The sequence below is a fragment of the Notothenia coriiceps genome, unplaced genomic scaffold, assembly GCF_000735185.1.
Source record: "Notothenia coriiceps isolate Sejong01 unplaced genomic scaffold, NC01 NC01_scaffold00034824, whole genome shotgun sequence".
Taxonomy (NCBI): Eukaryota; Metazoa; Chordata; class Actinopteri; order Perciformes; family Nototheniidae; genus Notothenia; species Notothenia coriiceps.
The window spans coordinates 168,098-192,187 of NW_011367525.1; the positions used below are offsets into that span (position 1 = coordinate 168,098).

The following is a 24,090-nucleotide window of genomic DNA, read 5'->3' on the forward strand; positions in this document are numbered from 1 at the left end:
ACGATACTGTAGTTAATCCATAGGTTAATGTCCAATGTGACTGCGTCCCCTTTGAAATGTTCTGATAATCCATAAGCAATAAAACAGCTTTTCCGTTGCTTGATATCAGAGCAGGGAAATGTCTCCCCTCTGCTGCAAGCTAGCATGCGCAGAGACGCCACCTTTTTTTTTTTAACTTGAGTGTGTGCGGGACGATTTCCCTTGGATTCTATTGGCTCTAACGGTCAGAAAGAGATGTCACATGTCAAAATCGAAGAAGGGGGGCCAGAGATATGGAAAATCCACCCAAATGGCCCCAGAAGAGGTTTTTTTGCTAAATCTGTCTAAAAAGGTCAAATATCACTTGATTGATCAGGTCTATTGATACAGGGTACTTATTATATGTTGAACTTTTGATCCCTAAAGCTTTTAGTCTACTAACCCATCATCCAAGGTTAGTTTTCACTATAAGTACAACATATTTTTTGGACGGACACTATAATTTACAGTTTTTTACCATGTTCAATCTGAATTTTCTTTAAAATAATAAACATCTATATTGATTCTGACTTTTTTCTACATCCAACTCACAGGTTTATCATTACTTTGAGAAAAAAGATTATCAATTTAACCCTTTTAGAAGGGAAGATATGGTCATTTGTTCTGAGAATGTCATTTTCTAGCCTGAGACCTGAAAAACAGGCTTGGGCCATATCTGAGCCCCTTTTCTTAAGCTTGGGTAGATAATGGGATGTCCCATTTCACATATCTCCATTATGCCTTGTGATTGTACTTGTATTTCTTAAACGTTTGTAAATAAAATGAATTGAATTGGGTTTATACTTTAACCAACTATGGTTGCTAGTATGTTGCTGTCTATGGTTCTATGTGTAGGTAGGTGATAGCTATGTTGTTTGGGGTGGTTGATCTCACAGACGCTGTTTTACAGCTGGTTGATTGTGTGTTTGCATTAGGTCATTGCTATGGTGATTCCTTTGTAATTGTACTATGTATTTTCTTGTTAAACACTTTCAATTAAATTATTGTTATTTTAAGAATCGCCATTATTATTAGTATGATGATGTATGTATGAATAACCTGAGTAGTCATTGTGATTATCATTTTTATTATTTTGACTCTGGTTAAGATTGTGTATAAAGTATACAATGTTTTTGCAGTTATTACAGTTAGGTTATTTATCATGAATAAATATGAAATGTCTGATAATACTGCTGATTTGGACACATTTAAAGGAAGAATGACAACTCCCTGATACACACTCTTGGAAAATCAGATTGGAATAAACACATTCTAACTCTGTTAATTTGAATATTATGTGTGCTTGTCACTGTATGTATTTATGTAAAAATAAACAACATGTAAAACTCTGTGGGCTGGGCTATCTGTCTGTTTCTGACCTGGGGGCAATGAGAAATGTAACAGCCTGGCTGGTGGATGGTAAGACAGAAGCTCTGGGAGAAGGTCAGCATTCTCACTCAAAAGTCTGACACGCAATTATATCGCCAACACAAGCTGCTTGACTACATGCCGAAATAATGGGCAGAAGTTTCAGAACAACAACTAACCTTTAAGTGTTAAGAGTTGGATACTCATGCACGGGATAGATTGAGAGAGAAAGAGGGAGGTAGGAGGAAGACATGGATTGGAGGGAAAAAATAGAATGAGAAATAAAAAAGTCTGATTGAGAAACAGAGAAAAGAGATGGTTGGAGTAAAACAGGAAATGTTGGGTAATAGAAGGGGAAAAGACAGGGAAGGAAAGGGTGGAGGAAACCCAGGGAGAAACACTGGATGGAGAGGTGACACAGGAGGAGATGGTATGTTAAAGAAGAAGAGACAGGTTGGTGTAAGAGCCCCCCCCCCCCATCATCCCTCCTTCTCTCATCCTTTCCTCTGAGTCGTTCTGCTCTGATGACTCACAGAGAAGAGGCAGAGGCAAATCTGCTCCCTGCAGCCGCTCCTTGCTACAAATGAGTTTAGGCTGAACCCAAATGAACTCCTCACAGAGCCTTTACTTCACTCTTACCAGAGCAAAACATGCAAAGCCAGATCTCCTGGAGTTCATTTGTAGCCCTAAAGCCAAACAGAAGAAATACTGCCATCATCTAAAAACACCACTATTGCTTGAAATCCCCTTGTTCTGTGCACTCTACGCAGCAATATTGCATAAGATAGTGTGGAAATAATAAGATCTGAGTCAAATGTGATGTGTTTGGTTGCCTCAGAGTTCTAATGGCCTTACTCTGGCAGTAACCTCAATTGTACTGCTTTTCAAGTTAATAAATTATTTTCTATTGTAAATTAACATGCATGAATAATTCATGTTTTGTGTTGAACATGACCTTAACATTTTGGCCTCATGCATCTCATGTGTGTCTCTGTTTTCCCCCCAATGACCTGGGGGTTCACAAATCCTTTTATTTCATTGTGTTCAAGCTGTGAAGCACTTTCACTGCAGGGTTTTGCATCATGTGAGGCACGTTGCAGTATTGTTACCTGAGCTTTAGAACACTCAAATTATTTTGAACTCTTACTGGAATTTGACAGCAACAGTCCCCCAGTTATCTTCCTGAGTCTTCCAACAAAGAAAAAACGATTATCACCTTGCCTTCCACAACCTGCCTGCAATGACTGCTTCACTGTGGGGTGAAATACCATTGCAATTTAATTATTGTTTGACAGCCCACTCAAGAAGAAAGGCACTCGGTTCCTCTCATCTATTTCAATTAAAAGGGAGCCCCAGTCACCTTTATCTGCAATGACCACAAATGAAGATAAAAGTTAAATTGCAGGTGGTGAAAGAAGTTGAAGACATTTTGAGTCCTAACGTATGTTGGTGTGTTGGAGCTTGAGCAGAAAGGTCATGTTAGTTTGCTGTGTAATGCTTAAAGAGCAACTTCCAGGTTAAAGACACCTGTGAATAAATGTGTAGGAAAATGATGTATACTGTACACTAGATTTTCTAAAAAATATACAGAAATATACACTACAGTGACATCTGGCGTTTTTGTAAGAAATGTTCACTTCCGCATAAAAAAGCCTCGCACGTGACCTCCCGCGTGTGACGTAACACGGGGGAAACAAGGGGGAGAGCAGCCGGTGTAACGTATTAATAAACATGGATCCCAATGCTAGTTTCGACACAGAAGACACAGAAGAAGTTGAACATGAATATTCAAATGCATATGACGGACCACAACCTTATAATTATGAGCCTGCTAGGCGTCCAAGAGACCAGGAGCAGCCAAGGATTAGAAGAAATAACGGCCATCGGAGAGAAATTGAGCTGTGGTGTGAGGAGAACCAGTTCTAATCCTTGGCTGCTCCTGGTCTCTTGGACGCCTAGCAGGCTCATAANTGTGTGCACCTGAGTTTTGTGACACTACAGGAACAAGGGAATAAGAGGAGATATAGGAGAGGAGAGGACACGTTATGGAACTAAAGCCAGTATCGTTTTTTAACCAAACCCATGGGGCCTAAGACTGCCATTCAATAGCAGACAGAGAGCATAGTCTGAATTCTAATTGTCAACCCTTGGAGATAAAGCTCACATAACACACACACAGAATCACTCACACACACAGAATCACACACACACACAGAATCACTCACACACACAGAATCACACACACACACACACACACACACACACACACACACACACACACACACACACACACACACACACACACACACACACACACACTATGGAGAGTGAGAGACATTGAAGGAGAGATGGAAGCTAGGAAGTATCCCTGGCTAATCTACACTTACCACACTACACAGCAAATAAAGAACAAAGACATCCAGTACACTGCATGAGTCAACACATGTATAACTTTGTGGTAAAGAAAGAAGGAAAGAGGGAGATAGTGATAAGGAAGGGAGAGGAAACATAAGGTGCATGGGGAAACGAGGGAGACGTTCATCTGACAGATGAGTGCAGTAATGAGTGACAGCATGATGGGAATGAACACTTCAGGGACTCTGAGAGAAATTACACAGGCAGTGTGATGTTACAGTGTGGGATTGTATAGGTAGTATACAATGTATGTGGGAAACACATTTAGAGAACAATGCAAAAATGTCTTTAGGTACTCAAATAAACATGTGGATCATTATCTGATCAATAATATGTATCTAGTAATATATAAAGGTTCTTTTTCTAATTCACAAATCTTTAAACAGACTCCATACACATTAACTATTATGTGAACCAGAAACAAGCATGTTTTACTTGTTTAGAGAAAGAAAGTATTTTGAAATAACTTTAAAAAAGGTAAATACATGGCTTCTATGAGTAAACAATACACCAACTTTTCTCAAAAACACATTAATTGACTTGCTCTATAGAAAAATACACTTTGTATTTGACCTCTGAGTATCCAGCATGTATATACTGCTTCGTTGCAAGCTGTTCGTTTTAGCTTTAAAGTGCAGAAACTTAGAAATGAATATGGGAAGTTCCAAAACTAACAAAATATAAGTTTAAAGGATGCTGGTCTGCCACTTTATAATCAGAACTAACTCCTCTAATTTGGCTTTAGTGTGTGGTACTGACTTCGACCTTTCAAAAACACTGACTGAGCACAGGTTGGATAAAGTTCCAATTCTTTCCACCTCCACAAAGAGAATATTTCATGGTCCTTTGGGCATACTATCATCCCTCCTTTTACCTCCTCCTCCTCAGATAACACTGTTCTAGCAACCTAATTATTACCAAAGTCTGGAGGAATATGTGTGGGTGTGACAGAGAAAGGGAGAGAGGAAGTGGAGGTAAAAGAAAGGAGAAGAGGGATCAAAGAGTCTGGTCGTTTAGTCCTCAATACCATCCTCCAGCTCCCCTGCCGAGCATACTGCAAAACACACATCAAAAGAACAGGAGTACGCGCAAACATACACACACCTGCAGCGCCCTCACCACACTGAGATGATGCTCTCTTGAAGTAAAAGAGTTGCACCCGCTGGACTGTTCACGGCTAGAAAACGATTCTTTAGAGGGATGACTGGTGCCAAGAAATCAATCTTAGCATTAACACTTCATAGAGGCTGCTGTTTATAGATGTGTACTGTGCACACCGGGAGTCTCAGAAGCACGGTAGCGCCTCTGTATTGCCTGATACGCATTTACATTATGTAAATAGGTTTTCTCACAAGACAACAATCTTTTCTTTTTTCCATTTCTCACTTTCTCCACCATCAAACAACACCAAACCAAATCTAACAAGCAATTTCCTTTCCCCCTTTCTGTCTGTCTGCCTCTCCATCTAACTGACAAAACTCACACACATGCTCACACACACAAAAAAGCTCTGGTGTAGAGACATGTCAGCCGTTATCAGTCTACTCACCAGCATATCTGTGGCATGAAGGTAGTGCTTGCTTGCCATGTAGGCCTCCAGCCGTTGAGGCACCTGCTTGATGCTTTCGATCTCATCCAGCAGCTGCAGGACGTGCTTGTGCTCGATGCCCTCTATCCACAGCTTCCTCAGCTCATCTCTTTTGCAGTGCAGCAGCATCTTACAGGACAGGAGGTTCTCCTTCACCTGAAGAGGGAGTTGAAATCAAAAAAGGTGTTGTTGAGAAAGCCGAGTGATAAAAAGCACAAAGTAAGTCCATCCATACTTCTAAATGTTTGAACCATACATGTGTGTGTCATCATTCAGATAACTTTGAGAACTGTTTAATGGTGAAGCAATGCTTTCCCCAACCTATTATTTAAATACTCTTTAATATCTAAGTGTAACTGCTTGAATCAAGTCAAAAAAGTGAATTTTTGATTGAGCTCAGAGTTTGCCAGCATGGAATGTGAAAAGAGCATGAGGCCATAGCTGTAAAGGAAGATTAGAGCCATGACAGCTAGGCCCTTAACAAACTGGATTTTCGGGGCTCACTTTCATCAAAGAATCAAAATGTCCAGTTGCACAGAGTACTAACAGTAATAAAAGGTGACATTAACTGGTTAGCATTAATATTGTCAAGTCAAATGCATCTAACATCAAACAATATATAATCACATTTCCCTTTTTTTGTACACTTTTATTTGTTCGTCTGGGAGACATCAATATATTTTTTGGTGTTTCTGTGCTTTAGTTCAAGTACCTTGAAAGAATTTGCAATTCCATTAAGAGCTCTGCACTCCTACACAGGTGTTTGCACTTCTGGCTGATTAGCTTAGCTGATTTTAGAGCTATGCTTGGAGAATGCAGAATTCAAAGAGTCGGCAGGAACATTAAACAAAACACATTTTGATCTTTCGGTTTCAGAGTTCATAACTTGTCTTCATTTAAAGACAGAACTTGGTTACACTTCGGTTTGCTTAAAGAAGCACTTGGACACGGGTTGTCTTTTTTGCAAGGTCTGTATTGGCTGATCAATGTTAAGTGTGATAGAGAAATGTATGTCCTGAGACTAAGGATTGTGGCTTGAGCGTAGGATATTTAAGTAGGCAATTTAAAAACAGAATTTTTGCTAATTAAGTCAGTCTGTCAGTTTTGGAGAATAACAAAAGACATAAAAAACTATAATCAATTATTATGTATGAACACACAAAATAAAAATTATTCAATAAACAAATTCAGTTTTTAATTGCACATCACTAATCTAAAATCCCTCCAAAAAAAAGTTAGTGTGAACTAGGAGTATTGGTTTCCCAGAACCTTCAGTGTCCATTTGTGTATAAAGTGTCCCATTCCTACCTGTTTGATCTTGTTGCGGGAGCTGGTGATGCGCTCTGTGATGCTCTGGTAGGTCCTGATGGCGGTGGTAAGTTCGGCATAATGCTGAACGATCTGCTCGTCCAAATCTCTGTCACATGTCTCAAAGGCCTCTTCCAGACGACCCTTCTCTGTCTCCCTGTCCTGCACATCATCACTGCTGGACAGAGTCCTGCGTAGGAAAAGAGAGGGAAAGGTAAAAGGTTTGACTCAGTTACCACATCCACATCATGAGTGTGAATGAATGAGGTGGAGAGCAGAAACCCTCAGGAAATGACCATTACAAGCTGATATTGAGCTTCGTATGAGCTTACATAAAGTATTTTAAAAGGCAGCCGAGGGTGTAAAAAGAAAACTGACATATTCCAACATACACCTCCGGTAAAGGCAGCATGGCAACATTGACAGAAACACTGAATGGATATTCCTGACCTCCACTTAGAGAACTCTTACTCTTTTTGTATCAACTTCCAATAAATGTTCCTCTTTCTAAACGAGAGCAACTTTTTTTTAAAACAGTGCATTCCACCTGTTACACCTGTTAGCTGCAGGAGTCACAGTGATAGTAATTTAATTGCAGTGTATACTTTTCACCTAATACATCTTTTTAATACATCTCAAAGTTATAGATGAGAATTACTAGTTCCGAAATCCTACGAATTCACAGCAACTGTGGGTAAGAAACATGCCAGAAAGCCAAGCTTTGTGCACTTCATTAAGCCAACCGGAGTAAAAAATGTACCCATGTACAATATCTTTCGTACATTTAAACAAGGTTTTTATGAAAACCGTTTATTTTGTAACAAATACTTGGTGAGCTTCAAATTGTGGGAGAATACGCAAACAATGTCCAAGATTCAACATTTTATTCTGCTTCAGGAACAAATAAAACTGCTGTTGATATTAACCGACATATAAACAATATCGTTCATAAAAAATTGCAACGGTATGTGCTTTCATTTTATACATGTCTAAAAAATGCAGGAAGGATATTGCTAACGTAGCTTTAGCATACAAGCTAGCTGTCAATGAGTGTCAGAGCAAATGCGAGCCCACCTTAAGACTTTTCATACGTCTTACCAGCGCCGTATAGTAAATATAAAGAATGAGACAAGCCTTACCTTATGACAGAGATAAGAAGACCAGAAGGGTCTTTGTTTTTGCTAACTGCAGTCCTGTATCTCCCTGTCTCAGCTGCCATTTTTTCCAGCTGCGGCACCCAAACAGGAAGACACAAGCGCGAGTTAAGGAAGGAATTCTGGGAGTTGTAGTATGAACATGAAAGTAGGTCTGCCTGCAGTGTTGCTCATTTTCTCTGACTTCAGATTTGGTCACCATCACATTTTTAAAAACTATTATATTTGTATATAACTATCATATATATTCTAGATAAGCTGTTTAATTATTCTGTGTTTGGTTTCTTTATTTGAAAAAGGTAAAACTATTTACATTCTGAGTAATTTTAACAATTTACAGTAATAGTTCTATCTTTTTAGGTCTATTCTTTTATAGTAAAAATGTTGCTTGAGACAAAACAGCCATTTTATAGTAACATTATCATTTTAGATTATTAAAAAGTGCATGTTTATTTGATCTCAGTCAACACAGATCTCCCTAGATGAATAAAAAGGCACATCCAGTAGGTTGTGCACAGTTGTGCAGATACTGATCCTAGTTGATGTGTTGTGATGCAGCATAAGATTATTAGTTGTGTTTTATGTTCATATTTTAAGATTTTCCTTTGCATTACAAATATCACAATAGAAAAACAGTTTTCTTTACAACAATTTCAATCCAGTCCTCATGAGACTGATAAGGGAAAGGCTGAGCAGAGAAGAAAGGAGATAGACAGTGTGTCAGAGAGTTAATAGCTTCCCCCATTTAGAACATATAGTGCCGGATTTGGCAGGAGTCTTTGCTCTGTATCTTTGACAATCTCTGCTGTACCAATGAGAATGGGAGAGGGCATTGATTCGGGACCAAAGGGGGTCGATTCCCGGGAGCCTGGGCCCTGATTGATGCACTGGTGGACTGAGGAGATAACATTGTGGGCGATCTTTGTGTCTATTGCAAAAAAAAAGAAACAATCGCTGTGTCATTCGGGAGCCACAGCTTTTCTTCTGAAGGTGCGTAGCTTCCCAGATCCAAGTTTAATTTTCAAGTTCTTATCACCTCTCCCTGCAGCCCAGGACCCATCAGTCCAACTAATCCACAGAGCTTCTTTTCTCCAATAATGCAGCACCAAGGTTATTTCTTTCAGCTTGATGTGTTTTTGGAAAGTAAGTGATTACTTTGACTGACTGACCTGTGTGTGGATTAACTACAAGGGCAATAAGGTCTTTGTAGGACATGCCTTTGTGATCTGTTTATATAGATCTAAATGCAAATGTTGCATATCAATTACTGTGTCCTTCATCAGAGATTCAGTAAAAAAATATATAGGAGGTGATGTTATGCAAAAAATAGCTCAATTGTTAAACTTTAAAAGTTAAAATACATAATTAGTGAATATGGTTCTTTAAGAAACAGAAGCTGTTATTAATTAATGTAAGAGTAAAGTATGTCAATAAGTAAAATAATGCATTTAAGCAGGTGTATTCTTGGTTCTGCTGGTCATTCAATAATTAATATCCTTGGACTTGGGGATCTATTTTGATGTATTTCTTTGTTGAAATAGCTTTGATCATTATCAACAGAAAATAAGAAGTATTTTCTCTTATCCAATGACACCCCATGGACATTTATAATAAAATGTCATCCCTTGGTGATTAGGTAGTATGTACTTCTTTGCTTGTTTCCATGGAAATGTGGTTAGGGAAACAGAAAAACACTGCATCTATTATGCCCTGCAGATTTTTCACATAATCTTGAATTGGATCAAACAACACATTGGTCTCATATCTCCAACTTGATGCACTACCAACAAAAGGGCCTCAAACTCATTTTATACTTAAGGTTTTTGACCAATTTATTTTCCAGACACTCTTCATTCATCTCATATATTTGTAAAGTAGAGCACACCATTTTACAAAGATGACAGCGAGGTATTATATAAAGTAAAGATGTTTGGATATCTAATTGACATCACAAGACAAAGCGCAGTAAGAAATATTGCCAAAAAGCAATAAAAGTATGCAAAGGTTGGGAAGATAAAACAAGATAAAGAAATAAATTCTTCTTGTATAATCTAGGAGTTGCTATGAAGTAGCAGGTTTTTAAATAAATAATTGCAACAAATCCATGTTCAGTAATGCTGAAAATTATGTTCACATAATCAGACATGTTAGGCAGCAGTAAGATAAGAGAAAAATACCGCTGAACATGCAGGAAAACCTAGTTCTCTCTCCCCTGCAGACAATCATGAAATAAATATAACCAATAGATTTACTTGATCACCAGCAGCATGCTTATTATCAAAGTTGCGAGTCAGTCTTGATAATAATCATGTTTATTATAATAATTCTGTCATAAACAACAACCTTTCACACTCTGGAATTTAACCACTGTCCCATAAGCACTTTATTCAATACCGCCTGAGGCATTCGAGAGAGTGCCCTCAGGGTATTACTGCATTTTCTAATTCTTTATTATGTAATCTGTTCATCATAGACTTGTTTTAGTGATGGGGCAGTCCCCTTGGGGAAATCTGTCCATGACAATATGACAAGAGTTAAAACATTTTAATTCATATTATCTCGGGGAGCACAGAAAATGAAAAATCGATGAAACCTCGGGATCTGCATGTTTTTCAATGTGTTGCGTGATGGTATGTATACACCGTAACTATGTAGTCCGTCTAAATTGACTTTGAATCATGGCTCCAGGGCATGATCCTGCCCTACATACCTGCTTATTACCTTCCAAACATTTACCTTCTTTGTGTTTTCAGTTTTTTAATAACCACTTCATTTAATCTGTTGTGCTTTCAATCCTTTCTTTCTTTATTGTTAGCTTTCTTTTCCAATTAGTTCAGATGACCTTGATATGTGTCTTCTTCAACATACAGCCCAGTCAGCCTGGTAAAGAGTTTTAAATTAGTAACATCTATGTTTTCAAGATGTACATTGTGCATTCCAATGTGAGTCATATGTGAATATGACATTTTTCAATCAATGACAATTCTTTAAAAAGATTGTCATTGATTTATGCTTGCACAGTATCGCAAATATATACAATGCAGAAAACGTGAAAAACAAATATCAGCAGAAAGGAGCATAATAAAAAAAAAATATTAGATTAGTTTGTGTGTGTGTGTGTGTGTGTGTGTGTGTGTGTGTGTGTGTGTGTGTGTGTGTGTGTGTGTGTGTGTGTGTGTGTGTGTGTGTGTGTGTGTGTGTGTGTATATGACTTATCAAGTTAAGACTATGATTCTCATGAAATGTCATCCCTTATAATATCCTCTCTCCTTGAGGCAGATCAAATTTCCAGCAGCAATGTAATGTCGCAAGGCTCAGGGCTGTATGAGTTTTTGGATATGATATGGTAAAAGAAAATGAAAAACCAACAATAATATAATGGTATAGCAATGCTTGGAGTCTGTCTAATGCCTGTAGAATTTTTTTGTTTGTTTTTATAATAACAATTTAAATAAATAATAATTGATGTTCAGTATAAAAAACTGAACTGATTCTCTGATGGAGGTCCAGGCTTCTCCCTCTTGCTCAACTCTAATTTACATATTTACTTCAGTGTTTTATTCACCATTACTCTATTCTTTGAAATGTCTTTCTTGCCCACTGGTCATCCTGGTTGGGGTTTTCACTTTTTTGGATCGCCTAACCTTCTCACACTTTCAAGTAGTTCAAAATTATTCTCATGACTGTTTTGTGTCATATCATCAAATTGCCTTCAAGCCTTTTCTGCTTTGTTCCTGCATGCTCCCCTCTATCATGTTTCATTCTTCTGTGTTTGATTATCTTCCTGCTTGCCTTGCTCCCTTTGGATTTGTTTGTCTGTTTTGACTGGCTGCCTGTTGCTGAATAAGCCTCCTTGCTGGCAAGTAAATCCTTGTTTTATTACATTAGTTCAACTTCATTGGTCCAAGAACTGTCCACACCTGTGGTGCTGACTGCAGGATTTATTTTGTATTTCCCCATCCTCTCTACTGGGAGCAGAAGGCAGATTTAGAAAATGAATAGCAATACCCAGACACATGTCATGGAAAATGAAATCAACAACTATTGTTGTTCACACATTAATTCCCAGGATTAAATAACTCTGCTGTATATATAACAAAGACACGCCATGGGAGAAATATCAGTAAAGTGTTGACTGTTAGAGAAAAATCTAAGAAAGTAAGGAAACACAAGGATGGTGAGCAGCAGAGACATATCCCATACAAAATGGTTTAAACATCATGTCAGCATGATGAATGGAAAATACTCGTAAGAGCGGTGCAGAGAAATGATCAATTGAAGGCAGACAGCAGGATAGTAAGTGTCGATAAACTTCAGTGGAATTGGATTGCATGACAATTTTGAGTCAAAGTGTTGGAAAATGCTGTTTTTCATTACATCAGAAACAATGACCACTGATTAATGTAAATGAAATTGAAAATAATGCCGGGAGGACCACAAAATCAACCCTCTGCTAAGCCAGCTCTGAACTAAAGGGTCTTCGTCAGAACATGCACATTTAACGTGTCTATTTCAATATGTACTCATTGTGTCTTGGTTTTCCCTGCCATATCTGACGGCATGATTATATCAATCCTATATCCCATCTTATTTTCTCAGTGAATTTCTTACTCTGTATTGCTCAGACCAGCGTTTGTGTTGAGTTCAAGTCCTTACTTCATTATTTATGATATTATTTCTTCCTATAAGTCTTCTCACATCTTAAAGCAGCTTAAATAATGATACATTTTCCTGGTGGTAGCCATTATGTAAAACATTTAAATGAATTTTGATTCCATTTAATCAACATTACTAACACCATTATGCAAATAGCCTTTATTTTAAGAAGTTTAAGGCAAGTTATTAACAAGTGTATTCATATTCATAGGGCTGGATACTGAACACTCAAGACTCTGAAGTTCTGAGGTCAGAGCAAATTGCCAACTGAGCATATAGCTGAGCAAAAAAAGGGTTGTGGATATGTTTTTTCATTCAGCAACCCGAAAGCTATGCCAAGTCTTATCATCAGGAGCAATGTATTCAGAACAGAAGACGTACATAATCCTATTCTTACATCTTAGAAATATTGATGTTTGTAAAATATTTGTATAATAAATATAAATTGATGAAAAATGTTGTTTTAGTGCAATATAGGTTCTGTGTCTCACAATATTATAGCCTACTTTAGTGATAGATGTACATATACAAATATTCTCACAATTTGCCAAGAAAATATGATAACTGTATTCGTTGGAAGAAAGTGCTATTTAAACTTCTATTTTCAACAGTGACTATATTGAAAATATTGTTAGTACAAGTGGTGCTGTCAGTGGAAAAGAGAAAGCTCTCTCACTCCCACACTACCGCTAAAAAACAATAACCAATGACAGTCACTGATGTTAGGATGTTGACGCTTCTGTCCAATCAACTTGCTCGTTCTTCGAGCACGTCATGCTACGGAAGTGCAGACTTGCCGAAACAGTGTGGGCCCTAGCAGGCTATACTTAGCTATAACAAAAGTACACTTTAACATTTAGGCATTATATGTAGATAACTGACATTTAACGAAAAATGGGAGCAAACAACAGTACCCGGCGCGTGTCATTTGAGTCGGACGAGAATGAAAATGTATCGGTGGTGAAGGGCATACGGGTAAGTGACAGTATACATTACATTACATGGTTAGTGTTGACTAAACAGGTGCTTTTTGACTGCTTTAAAGCAATGCCTGTAATACAATGATGTAATTAAGTTATTAGGTTATAGTGTAAGTAACTATCAAGGTGCTCTATGGATTGTAGCAGCTATGCTACGCTGATATTGCGAGCAACCTGACTTCCATTCACTCTGAGTGCTAGTACGTTATTATAAAAGTAAATAAGGAGGATACAATGTAACAATATATAGTTTATAGACGCTGCAGTGTCTGTGAGACAGAAAGCTCTTCAATGTCATTTTGGTAATGTTGACGTTGACGTCACTAGCCTCGTGCTCTTCTGTCAGTTACTCAATGTATGAATGAATCTTACATTTTGTTGTATATTATGTTATTCTTTGAGTTGACGAGGATGCATGTGAATGAAGTGACTAATAGCTTGTACTTAGGTCAGCTGTTGTTAAATACAGATTGAGAGGCTTTAGTCGATTAGTTAAGACTTCAATTGTCATTGCTCTGTCTATTATTACTTTGTAGGACAATTGTGGCTATTGTTATCTTTCAGCGAGGTCTTATCCTGTTTATACTAATGGTGTTATGTTCTTTTAAACATGAACAAAAAAAACGTTGTCTTCTCCACAATGTATAGTTTACTAAAGGAACATTTGGGGGAAATACCCTTACTGCTTTCTTACTGAGAGTATGACAATATGATCTAATTTAGCATAAATACTGAAAACAATAGTCACCTTTACAGCACACACAATGCTACGTTTAGTCTTTCAATTTGAAAGAAAACAAACATGTAAACGTGACATGGTGTGGGTCTTACTGGTTTTACTGGAAGTTAAGTAAGAGCATTCACTTTATATAACCACTATATAGGGCTATCTTTAAATGCATCACATTGTTCCACTGACACTTCTTTCACTCTTGCATTGCAGCTTTCTGAGAATGTCATCAACCGTATGAGGGAACCTGAAGCTCCACCTAAAGCTCCACCTAAAGTCCTGCCTGCTCCCTCTTCACCACCTTCTATGACACCTACCATCACTCCTTCTCCTTTCATACGTCCAGTGCCTCCCATCTTTGACCATATCACCCCATTGCCTCCTCTCCCTTCCCTTGTAGAACCTGTTGCACCTCCTCCAGCTCCATCTACCACAGAGACTGTGGCTGCACCTACACCTCCTCCACCTCCTGCTAAAACACCTACAGAACAGGTAGCAGCACCCACCATAATTGACATGGTGCTCCCAACTTCATCTGTCCCTGCTCCTGCTTTTGAGCCTGTGGCGGCACCTCCTCCTCCTGCACCTGCTGCTGCTGCTGCTGTTGTTGTTGTTGAGCCAGTCATTTTGCCTCCTGCTACTCCCATTGCTACCCAGATTCTCTCTCCATGCCCTGCTACAGCCGAAGTGGAAGTGATCACTCCACTTGCTCCTCCTAACCTTTCAATCAAATCTTCTCCCCCTGCCATAAATGAATCCATTGCTATTTGTCCTTCATTAATTGAAGCCATTGCTGCTCCATCTGTAGCCATAGCACCTCCTCCTCCTGTCAAGACAGAGCCCACCATAGCTTCCCCTGTTCCCGAACTGGTACCCCTCTCTTCCCCTCCTGTTTCTGAGCCTGTCACTATCTTGCCGCAGACAGCTGAGCCATTCGCTGCACCTCCTCTGCCTGAGTTTACTGCTCCTTGTGAACCAGTTGCACCTCCTCCTCAGCCCCCAGTGGAGCCAGCATCTCTTGTGCCTGAGCCAGTGGTAGTACCTGAGGTGATCTCAATCCCACCACCTCCTGCTGCTGCTGCACCACCCGGTGAGTTTTTTTCCCCAGTATGCTACAAGTAAAGGGTTTGTCGTATATTTCACAAACACATTATGAATAAGGAAATAAGTTCATGTCTTCAGAGCATATGTTGGTCAGTTATATAGTGTTTGTATCGGCCAAATAAAACAGAAAATGTAACTCAAAATGAACTGCCGCTGGGGCACCAGTTGCAAATCTTATGGAAATCTTCCGATGTCCAGGCAAGAACATTGTCTTTGTGCATTTATTTAGTAGAATTACAATAATCAAACATACATAGAACAATGGTTTCACCTGCGACCTCTGCTGTGTTTTCCCTGGTTATTTTGTTTTTGCCTCTAAAGCAGCGTCCACACGGCGGCGTGCGTTGAAACTTGCCAGCGGGCGTGTCGACCAACAACCAATCACATGAATCTCCCGCCCCGGACACAAGCACGCGGTTTGATTGGCTAGACTAGAGCTACTGGCATAATGATTTGATTGGCTGACGCTTCCGTCGAAGCTTCAAAAGTTGAACATTGCTCAACTTTTGAAGCGAGCAACGCGAGCAAAGCAAAGCTCCTACAATGTAGTTCGGCAAAGCGTGACGTCACCCCATTCAAAGTGAATGGGCAGAAGCGTTGAAGCTTCAACGCACGCCGCCGTGTGGACGGGCCGTAATGGTGCGCCAATACCATAACCACCTGTGTCCAATATATACATTATCACCAGGTGCCTCAATCACCCAGTGCCCAAAGCTGCCTTCAAAATAAAAGCACAAAGGATTACATTTACTAAAATAACTAAACTATATCATTATAAATGTGTACTATAAGCATAAACACAAGGAAAAGAAGGTTTAACTTTTAAATAATATAAATCCAACAGTGTTGATTTAGACTGCATGATATTCTGGTAGTTTTATGTCGTAATTTTATGAAAAAAATAGTCTAACCAAGATTACAGTAGAATGGAAGAAGGAGTTGTTTTGTGAGGATTAACTAAATGCTTTCTGAATTATTTTAAGCTTTTCGGATTTAATACTCTTTTCTATTACAATGTTTTAACTGGATTTGTGCAGTCATTTTTAACCAGGGAGACAGAGACAGGAGTGAATGCTCAAAAACTGAAGAAATTAATTGTTCTTTGTAATGGCTAATTTCTCCTGAATGCTTTTTCAGCATAGTGGTTAATTAGAAGGCGAAGGTTATGAGGGAATAAGCTTTCTAAGGATTTAAGTCCAGTTAATGATGTTTATTGTGGGGGTGTTTACTTATAGCCACCTTAACCTCTTGTCTCCAACTTTTCGTGCATATTGTATTTTCGTTGTCCTTATTTAAAGACATTTATTTCATTGAAGCCTTGGTCATGTTATGATTAATTGCCATTCGCAAACTGTTAATGAAATAATTAATTAATTCGTTTTTTTGTTAATGTTAATACATGCATTCTTTAATTAGTGGCCCTCTTCATTGTGGAGCTCTACTTGTCACAATGACCCTACTTCTTCCTGCACGTTGTTAGAGCACTCATCTAGGCTAAACACAGCAGTAGTGGTTATTTGATCTGCATGGAAAAGTTTTCCCTCTCGTCTTTATTATAACTGTTTTACCTCCATTAAAGCAGTTTCAATCTATATGTTTTACAATGGATGTCAAAGAAGGCAATTTCCACTGCCTCAAACTTCCAAAAACAATCTGTAATTAAAAAGCAGAAATGGAAAGTCGTGATAATGAACAGAAACTTAAATGAGTTGATTTTTCGAAGCTTTTGCAAAACGTTAAGTCTCATTATAAAGCTTAAATACATATGTTTATTATTTGAAATATCAAATAACATCCCTGTCACTATCAGACATATGCAATCAATATAGTTGATTGTTATTCAGCTACATTGTTTACGTTCTAAAAAGATGTATGTGGACACTCAAACACAAACAAACTCACTATACTTTTGACTCCAATTCAGCTTTGTACAATTGCAACATCTATACATACGTATACATTTGGAATGTACTATTAAGTTCGTAAGCATTTTGAACAAATGTAAGAAAAACACTGAACAACAGAACAAGTTAAGGTGAGTTAATGATTATTGTGCCAGATAATGCTGATATTCAATTCCTATAATACATTAATAATACAATCAAAAGATGTGCGATCTGGTGTAGATGTATCAGGTCGGTTTGATTCACTGTGGCAAGCTTTCTTTCATTTCCCCCTAGTAATATTATTAGTTTTTCATTTTCAAATCATTTAGTGTGACTATTATAGAATTTTGGGACGACTTCTTCTCTTGAGGTAAAGTTTTTAGTCTTAATAGTATGGGTGCTTGATCCTTATCTCTTGACATATCCAACAGAGGACGTCTGAATGTTACCTGTTCATTGCACTATTCATAATGGGGCGTGGGCGCTGGTTCTTAAGAAGGTGGTCTGCAGGGTGTGGGCAGGCCTCCCCATCCTTGACTGTGCTCAATCAGCAAGGTAATTAAAAAAGGCCAACTTATGCCACGCCACACTGACTCCAGTGATTAAAACGACACCTCCACAGTTTCTCACAACAAACCACCAGGCCTCATTAAGGGAAAGAGGTGGACGTGTGTGCGTGCGTGTTAAACTTTAATTTGGTCGTAGTGTTTCTGTGATATGACACCAAATTTTTTGTGAGCCCCCAGCCTTCTTGTTTGGGCACATTAGTAACACAATTTGGACAGTTAATAGAATTTATTCCTGTAAATTCCACAAAAAAACCTTCTTTGTCGGTCCATTTTCCATTAGCTTTGTGTGCATGAGCTAATGCCCACAGAGCTAATGGAAACAAAGTTTGTTCCCATGTTGTATTCAATTATTCCTCTATTGTTTGCACTAATCAGTTTCTCAGATTAAAAGATAAAGCAACATTTAATTTCAATTTTTGTGACCAGAAGTTTGTTATGTGTAGTTATTATGGAAAGCTGCCATGCGTTGCCATGCCATGCCATGCCATGCCATGTTGTGCGATAGCACAACAGTTTTCATGAAAGATATCACAAACCGACTTATCTATCTGTATGTTCTCTGTTTCTGGACATTAACAGTTCATTTGCAAATATGCTGTACACGCAAAAAGATTGAGTAGAGAAGTTATTTTTTTCACCAGTTATTAAAAGATTGAAGAATGGAATAAAAATATATAGAAACAGCGTTATGGATTTTGATTGAATGGCTGTACTTTTTATGTTTCTGCATAGTGACCATTATTGCCATTTTAATGGCTGCCAGACAGTGGCCCTTATTTAAATATTTACAGTATCCCTCAACAATCATGTCTGTTGACATTTAGTCCTCTACTTTCTTCGCAAGGTCACCCTGCGGTGTAATGTGTAACAACCTCACCTAGTATTATAAAGGAGAAGGAAAAAGTCAACTTGGACGATTGATCAAGCTTGCTCTTTTTAAAGAAGTAAAAAAAGCTAGGATGATTGTGAATCTGGTTAAAAAGTTGCAAAGTTCAGCCCAATTCTGAAAGGGTACGACCTTAATGAGGCAGACATTGATTATGTGTGTCCACGAGAGTTGAGTATCGAGTGAGGCTCTCAGCAGGTCGACTGTCTCTAAATCATGGGCCTGACTCAGTATGTGTGCTGATTACATAGTCAAGGTTGAACCTCCTACACCTTCTCCAATGTGTTATAAATATTCATATGCCAGAGCCCACACACTCCGCTGGACTAATAGCCTGCTTAAATGTCTCCCTGGTGCGGCAGAGAGAATTGGGGGGAAAAGGGACAGGCAGAGAAAAACAATAGGAGAAATGTGTATGACTTAGTGTATGTGCATAAATGTGAGTTTGAAATATATCACTCTCCTTTTGAAACTGACTTTTATAGTTATCTTCTTCAAATGTGAACTGATCAGTTAGGTCATTTTTCATCACATGAGATTGAATTAACAGGAAAGAGTCTGGATAAAAGAAAATATATCAGAAACGGCACCTGCCTGGCCTTGGCGCTTTTCTTTTCTATGTTCTCTCCTATGTGAGCATTGTGAAAGGTGCGCGGTGACTCCAGGAAGCGCGAGCTAGAAACGTGAGGAAGTGGTAATGTTACAGATTATGCCCTCCTCGCGGGTCCTGGGGTTAATGAAACTTCTGATGAGAAACGCAATTTGCCTTCGTCTATTATCTCCACTGCCAATAGCCTGTGCTTCACCGCCTCCCCTACTCCTCTATGGGTTTTTCCACAGGGTTTAGTGATTGGTGGAAACGGAAACGAGGGGGACACGTCTAAAAAGATGATGAGTTTTTAATCTTTTTAACATTTACATGTCCTACTCAGCAGTGACACTGGCTCTGTCGATCTGGAATTGTCTCTGACCCAACCAGCCTCCCTCAAGGACCCCAGACGGTGTTTATCATATCAGAACCTGTTCTCCAGGTGACCCTGCGGGCCTTCTAGCTATCTGAAGCCTCTCTCTGCAGAGCTGGAGAGCATGCAGTGATAAATGAGGAATTGCTGAGGCTTGTCTGAACTTAGAGGACATTTAGAATTTTACTTTTCGTAGTGTACTGCTCAGAGGGATCTTTTTTGAATGCAAGTGTGAAATATTATAAAGGGCAGTTGATACAGAAATGCCAGTCCTACTCGATAGTTACTTCATAATGGCAGGATTTGACCTCTGATTCAAAGGGTCACTTTAGTTTGGTTCCAAGTACTTTGTATTCATTTACTGTACAAATCTCTGGAGGGAAAAGTGAGTAATAGAGGTGTCTTTATCCTAAAGATTACGAGCTATTTAGTTGCTAGATACATAGTGGACACAACATTATTCTCACAAGTTTCATCATGGCAATAGGCAGCTTGTTTTTTCAGTACATCGACATTGTTGTTGTGAGTTGGAAGAAAGGGAAAATATTCGGCTCTGATTATGTTGTCACATTTGTTGAAGTTATCACAAAAATATGATAACCAGAGTAGAAAGCTAGACTGATAAAGCAAAACAATGCAATATTCATGCAGTACATTGTGTATTCTCTTATCTCCAGGAGACAGTTCTCTTGCTAAAATGCCTTACTGAAGTACATATTTCACGTCTAAATGCCAGCGTGTTATTTCTGTAGACGGAAGACAATCATAGCATATCATTGGATGTTTTCATATCACCCTGATGTCAGAAGCATTATTACTTGTTATTTGACGGACACCTTTCGGCAGGGTTCTGGTCCTACAGGTTGTCTTTCTGTCGTAGTTCTTAACAGAGTTGTAATTAGACTCTCCTCTGCAGATGGATCAATGGAGATTCTGAGTGCTGTCAGACATGATGAATATTATTTTCCCACACTCTGGACAGTTAGGTGACAGCAGTGTCTGTCTTTGAGGAGACACTGCAGCAAAAAGTTGTCTACTGTCAATCACCGCCTCTGTTTGCACGAGTGTTTCTTCTGAAGCCCTGTCATCCTAAACCTCCCTCTACCTGCTGCTTTTCTTTCTCTAAGCCGTACCAAAGTGTTGTCATGCTGTGAGTTCTTCTTATGTGCGGTTTGCTGCAGAGACGGAAAGGCTACAGAGGTTGTAATTCAGAGCAAGGATTAAATGAACTGTATTCTAAGAGCAAATTGTTAACAGTGTGGGTGTGACTGAGCTGCAGGAGGAGGCAAGAAACCCATAACAGAAAGTGGAGGATGAAATGTTTGCTAATGAGCTGAGCATTTACTCTGTCTCCTTGACACCGGTTGCATTAACTGCAGCCATCTCCTGGTAACTAGTTTTCACTAGTTCACCAGTATCACTGACTTGTTCTTTACTTCAAGCATGGAAGACAATACAAATCGTTTTATATATTTCTGTTTGCCCCTGAAATGTTTGACGGTTGAGTTTAAATGTTATGTAATTCCTTTCTTCAATTATAAATGGATCTTTTATTTAAGTCATCACAAAGAGCAGAATACATCAGTGGCACTTTCAGGACATGCAAGCACCCATAAAGACAATTCTACCCATAAAGGAAACCATTTCTTGCTACCACCGGTGCTTCAATCATTTGAAGCCAAGCATTTTAGACGCAATTGTTTTTTTCCTTTCCTTAGAAGAGGTTTGTTTGGTGGGATTCTGTCCTTCTGTCCACAAGGTATCTGAAAAGCCTTTTGGTAAAGAGGTCCAATATAACCGGGTCTTTGAGCAATGTGATATTTCAAACATTTAATTAGAAGATGATGTTGATCTGGATTTAGGGATTGAAGACAATGAGTTTTATCTTTTTAAGTCAAAACAATTAAGCTGAATTAGATGGTCTTGATTTCAAGTCTGCCCAAAAAAAACGAATTTAACTTCACACTAAACTAAAGTTTAAAAATGTATCATTTGTTGACGTTTGTTTGTCTTTGTACACTTTCTATTTGTGATACTGAGAATGTGTAAAAAAAAAAAAAAAACAGAGCACCCCCACACCTTTTGGTTGAATCACAAAATAGGCACATTAACTAAAGTATTAGGTAATTTGCTATAAAACTAAGAAAGAAATGTCATTGCACATTTCAGGTCTTATTGTTGATCTGATTTAACTGGCATTAGGTTTTTGTGTGCGCGTGTCCACCGGCCTGTTGTTACCACATGTAACCAGGTAATAATAGACCTTGACAATAGGGATTATCCTATCTAACTAATGCAGCGGGGGAGTAATCTTGACACACACAGACACTCCCTCCATTACTGCAGTGTCGCAGCACACCGCATGGCACTCCTGTCTTCAGAGCACGTTTTGGCCTGGCATCTTTACTTTCATGCTTAATTACCTGCCAAGATAGAGCGGTGGAGACACGGAAATCATACATGTATGATGTCCCTGACATGAATATTATGTAGATAGGTTGGTGCGCTGCTGTGATATGAGGATGTTTGTGCTTCTTTTGTGTCAGTGTGTGTTTGTGTGTGTTTAAGCACTCTAGACATATTTCTCTTTGTCAGTCATACAGCATTTGTCTATCACACCTCGCTTTACTCAGAGAAAGCACAGAGATGACAGTATAAACTAGGATTCAAAAGAAATTCAGCAATGTTACAACAACTAACACAAAATATTCAACATGGATTAAATCAGTTGTTGATTCAATTTTTTGTGTGTAGTAAAACATCATAAAACGTCATACTTTCATTGAGCATAAGGCCAACCTGCCTGTTTTGCTTGACCGGCGTCAGTCTGAAATCACATTAAGATTCAAGAATAGCATGAAATAGCACAAAATGACAGACTGGAACTGTGCAATGTTTGGTACTTTAATAATGAATTGAATGACTAATTGCTTTGCATACTTTTTTATCTGTTCATGGATTAATTCACTAATTGTCAAGCTCTAGCAACAAGACGAATAGACCTGTCATTACTCTTTAAAATGAAATAACACATTTTCGGACAGTATAACTCAGTGTTCCAACAGACACAATATTGCTGTAAGCAAATCACATTTATTTGCCTAAGAAGATCCTCTGTTTCTAACTCTCTCTTTCCCTTCTCTTTGCGTCCCCAGTTGATGAAGTGGCCCTGAGGAAAACCATCACTGATGAGCTGCACAAAGACATGGAGCAGGATCGGGCCAAAGCAGAGCAAGAGCTGCAAGCCTGGTTAGACACAAACACAGAGACACACAAACACATGCACTGTTTTGCTGTGGAATGGTTAATGGTCTTGTTTATGACCTTCAACAAAAGCATATGGTGTTGCAAGGCATTTTACTTATTCCAGAAGTAAATTGATTGCCATAATTTGTTTTCTGGAGTTGAAATTAACATTCCTGGGTTTCCTGAAAGTCAAACCCTCTGCCGTTCTCTGTGTGGTGTGCGTTTCTCTCTCTTTCTCTTCTCTCTGCCCTACCTTCCTTCTTTGGATCATGATAGATCGCGTCAGGGTACTGCACCAAGTGTCAACTCCTCTTGCAGGATTTCATTAGAAACAAGAGATATTTTCACATGTGACAGTTTCCCGCTTTCATTAATAGTCAAAAAGGTCAGCACCATTCCTTCCGATTCCCCACTGTGTTTCCGATCCACCCCACTTCCGAAGCGCATCAGCACTTTTTCCTCTCTCCATCTCTGCTTCTTATACCCTTCTCCGGATCAATTAATCATGCCTGAGAGAGGAGGGCGCTATCCTGAGGTAATTTCCTGGGTGTTGAGTGGGTGATCCATTAGCCCTGCCTGATGAAGAAACACTGTTCATGTAAAGAGCATATTCCACCTCTCCTCTCTTCCATTGTTCTCTTTTCTTTTCGACCCTAAAGAAGCAGTTGCGTATGCCAAAATGTCCGATAATCGTGTTGCGCCCCCCTTGTTAATGTTAATGTGGTTTTGAGAAATCATTTGTCTATAGATTTTTTTTATCCTGGCTATTTTGTTTGTGTGATGTAACTGCTTCCTGCAGCTCACTTATTGTCTGTTCAGAGCAGTAAGTGCCTCAAAATTACACCCTCCTTGCAATTAATTGAAATTATTGTCGCTCTCAAGCTCTCAAATGTAGTTTGTGCTTGTTACGGGTTGCTTTTTCACTAAAGAAGACTTAACTGAACATGAAATGGTCAATAAGCAATCATCAGCTTGCCAGCACTGTGTGTGGAGGCATATTAATATCAGTTTTAAAGTGGCCTTGTGTACTGTTTGTTTTTTCTCTTGCACATTTTGACAGAATATTGTCAAATCAAATGCAAGCAGAGTTTCATTAGAAATACAAAGTGTATCCATTGTGTTAGACACACATGAGACTGACAACGTGCCTGAAATGCCTCCTGTGTAAACACTGCTACAACTACCGGGGGCGTATTTATGGTATTCATATTAAGTAAAGT

The 24,090-nt window shown here is 38.8% G+C and overlaps 2 protein-coding genes across 2 annotated transcripts; one reads left to right on the forward strand and one right to left on the reverse strand.

The window, feature by feature from the left end:
• Nucleotides 1-4,814: 4,814 nt before the first annotated feature.
• On the reverse strand, nt 4,815-7,937 carry LOC104962457 (exocyst complex component 4-like). The gene is made up of 5 exons (XM_010790894.1): nt 7,837-7,937; nt 6,698-6,887; nt 5,351-5,545; nt 5,070-5,115; nt 4,815-4,855 (listed from the first exon to the last, which is right to left on the reverse strand). Exons 1-5 carry the CDS (start codon nt 7,914-7,916, stop codon nt 4,815-4,817), a joined length of 552 nt encoding a protein of 183 aa, XP_010789196.1. The 5' UTR covers nt 7,917-7,937.
• Nucleotides 7,938-13,269: 5,332 nt separating this feature from the next.
• LOC104962458 (leucine-rich repeat extensin-like protein 3) lies at nt 13,270-23,697 on the forward strand. The gene is made up of 5 exons (XM_010790895.1): nt 13,270-13,482; nt 14,431-14,709; nt 15,139-15,307; nt 22,780-22,927; nt 23,670-23,697. Exons 1-5 carry the CDS (start codon nt 13,402-13,404, stop codon nt 23,695-23,697), a joined length of 705 nt encoding a protein of 234 aa, XP_010789197.1. The 5' UTR covers nt 13,270-13,401.
• The last annotated feature ends 393 nt before the right edge of the window (nt 23,698-24,090 follow it).

Coding starts and splice junctions, on each gene's coding strand:
- LOC104962457 (XM_010790894.1), bottom strand. CDS start 7,916: ATGGCAGCTGAGACAGGGAGATACAGGACTGCAGTTAGCAAAAACAAA. Junction 5,546..6,697: donor CCCGCAACAAGATCAAACAG/GTAGGAATGGGA, acceptor CTCCCTCTTCAG/GTGAAGGAGAACCTCCTGTC. Junction 5,116..5,350: donor TTCATGCCACAGATATGCTG/GTGAGTAGACTG, acceptor AATGCGTATCAG/GCAATACAGAGGCGCTACCG.
- LOC104962458 (XM_010790895.1), top strand. CDS start 13,402: ATGGGAGCAAACAACAGTACCCGGCGCGTGTCATTTGAGTCGGACGAG. Junction 13,483..14,430: donor CGGTGGTGAAGGGCATACGG/GTAAGTGACAGT, acceptor CTTGCATTGCAG/CTTTCTGAGAATGTCATCAA. Junction 14,710..15,138: donor CTAAAACACCTACAGAACAG/GTAGCAGCACCC, acceptor ATCTTGCCGCAG/ACAGCTGAGCCATTCGCTGC.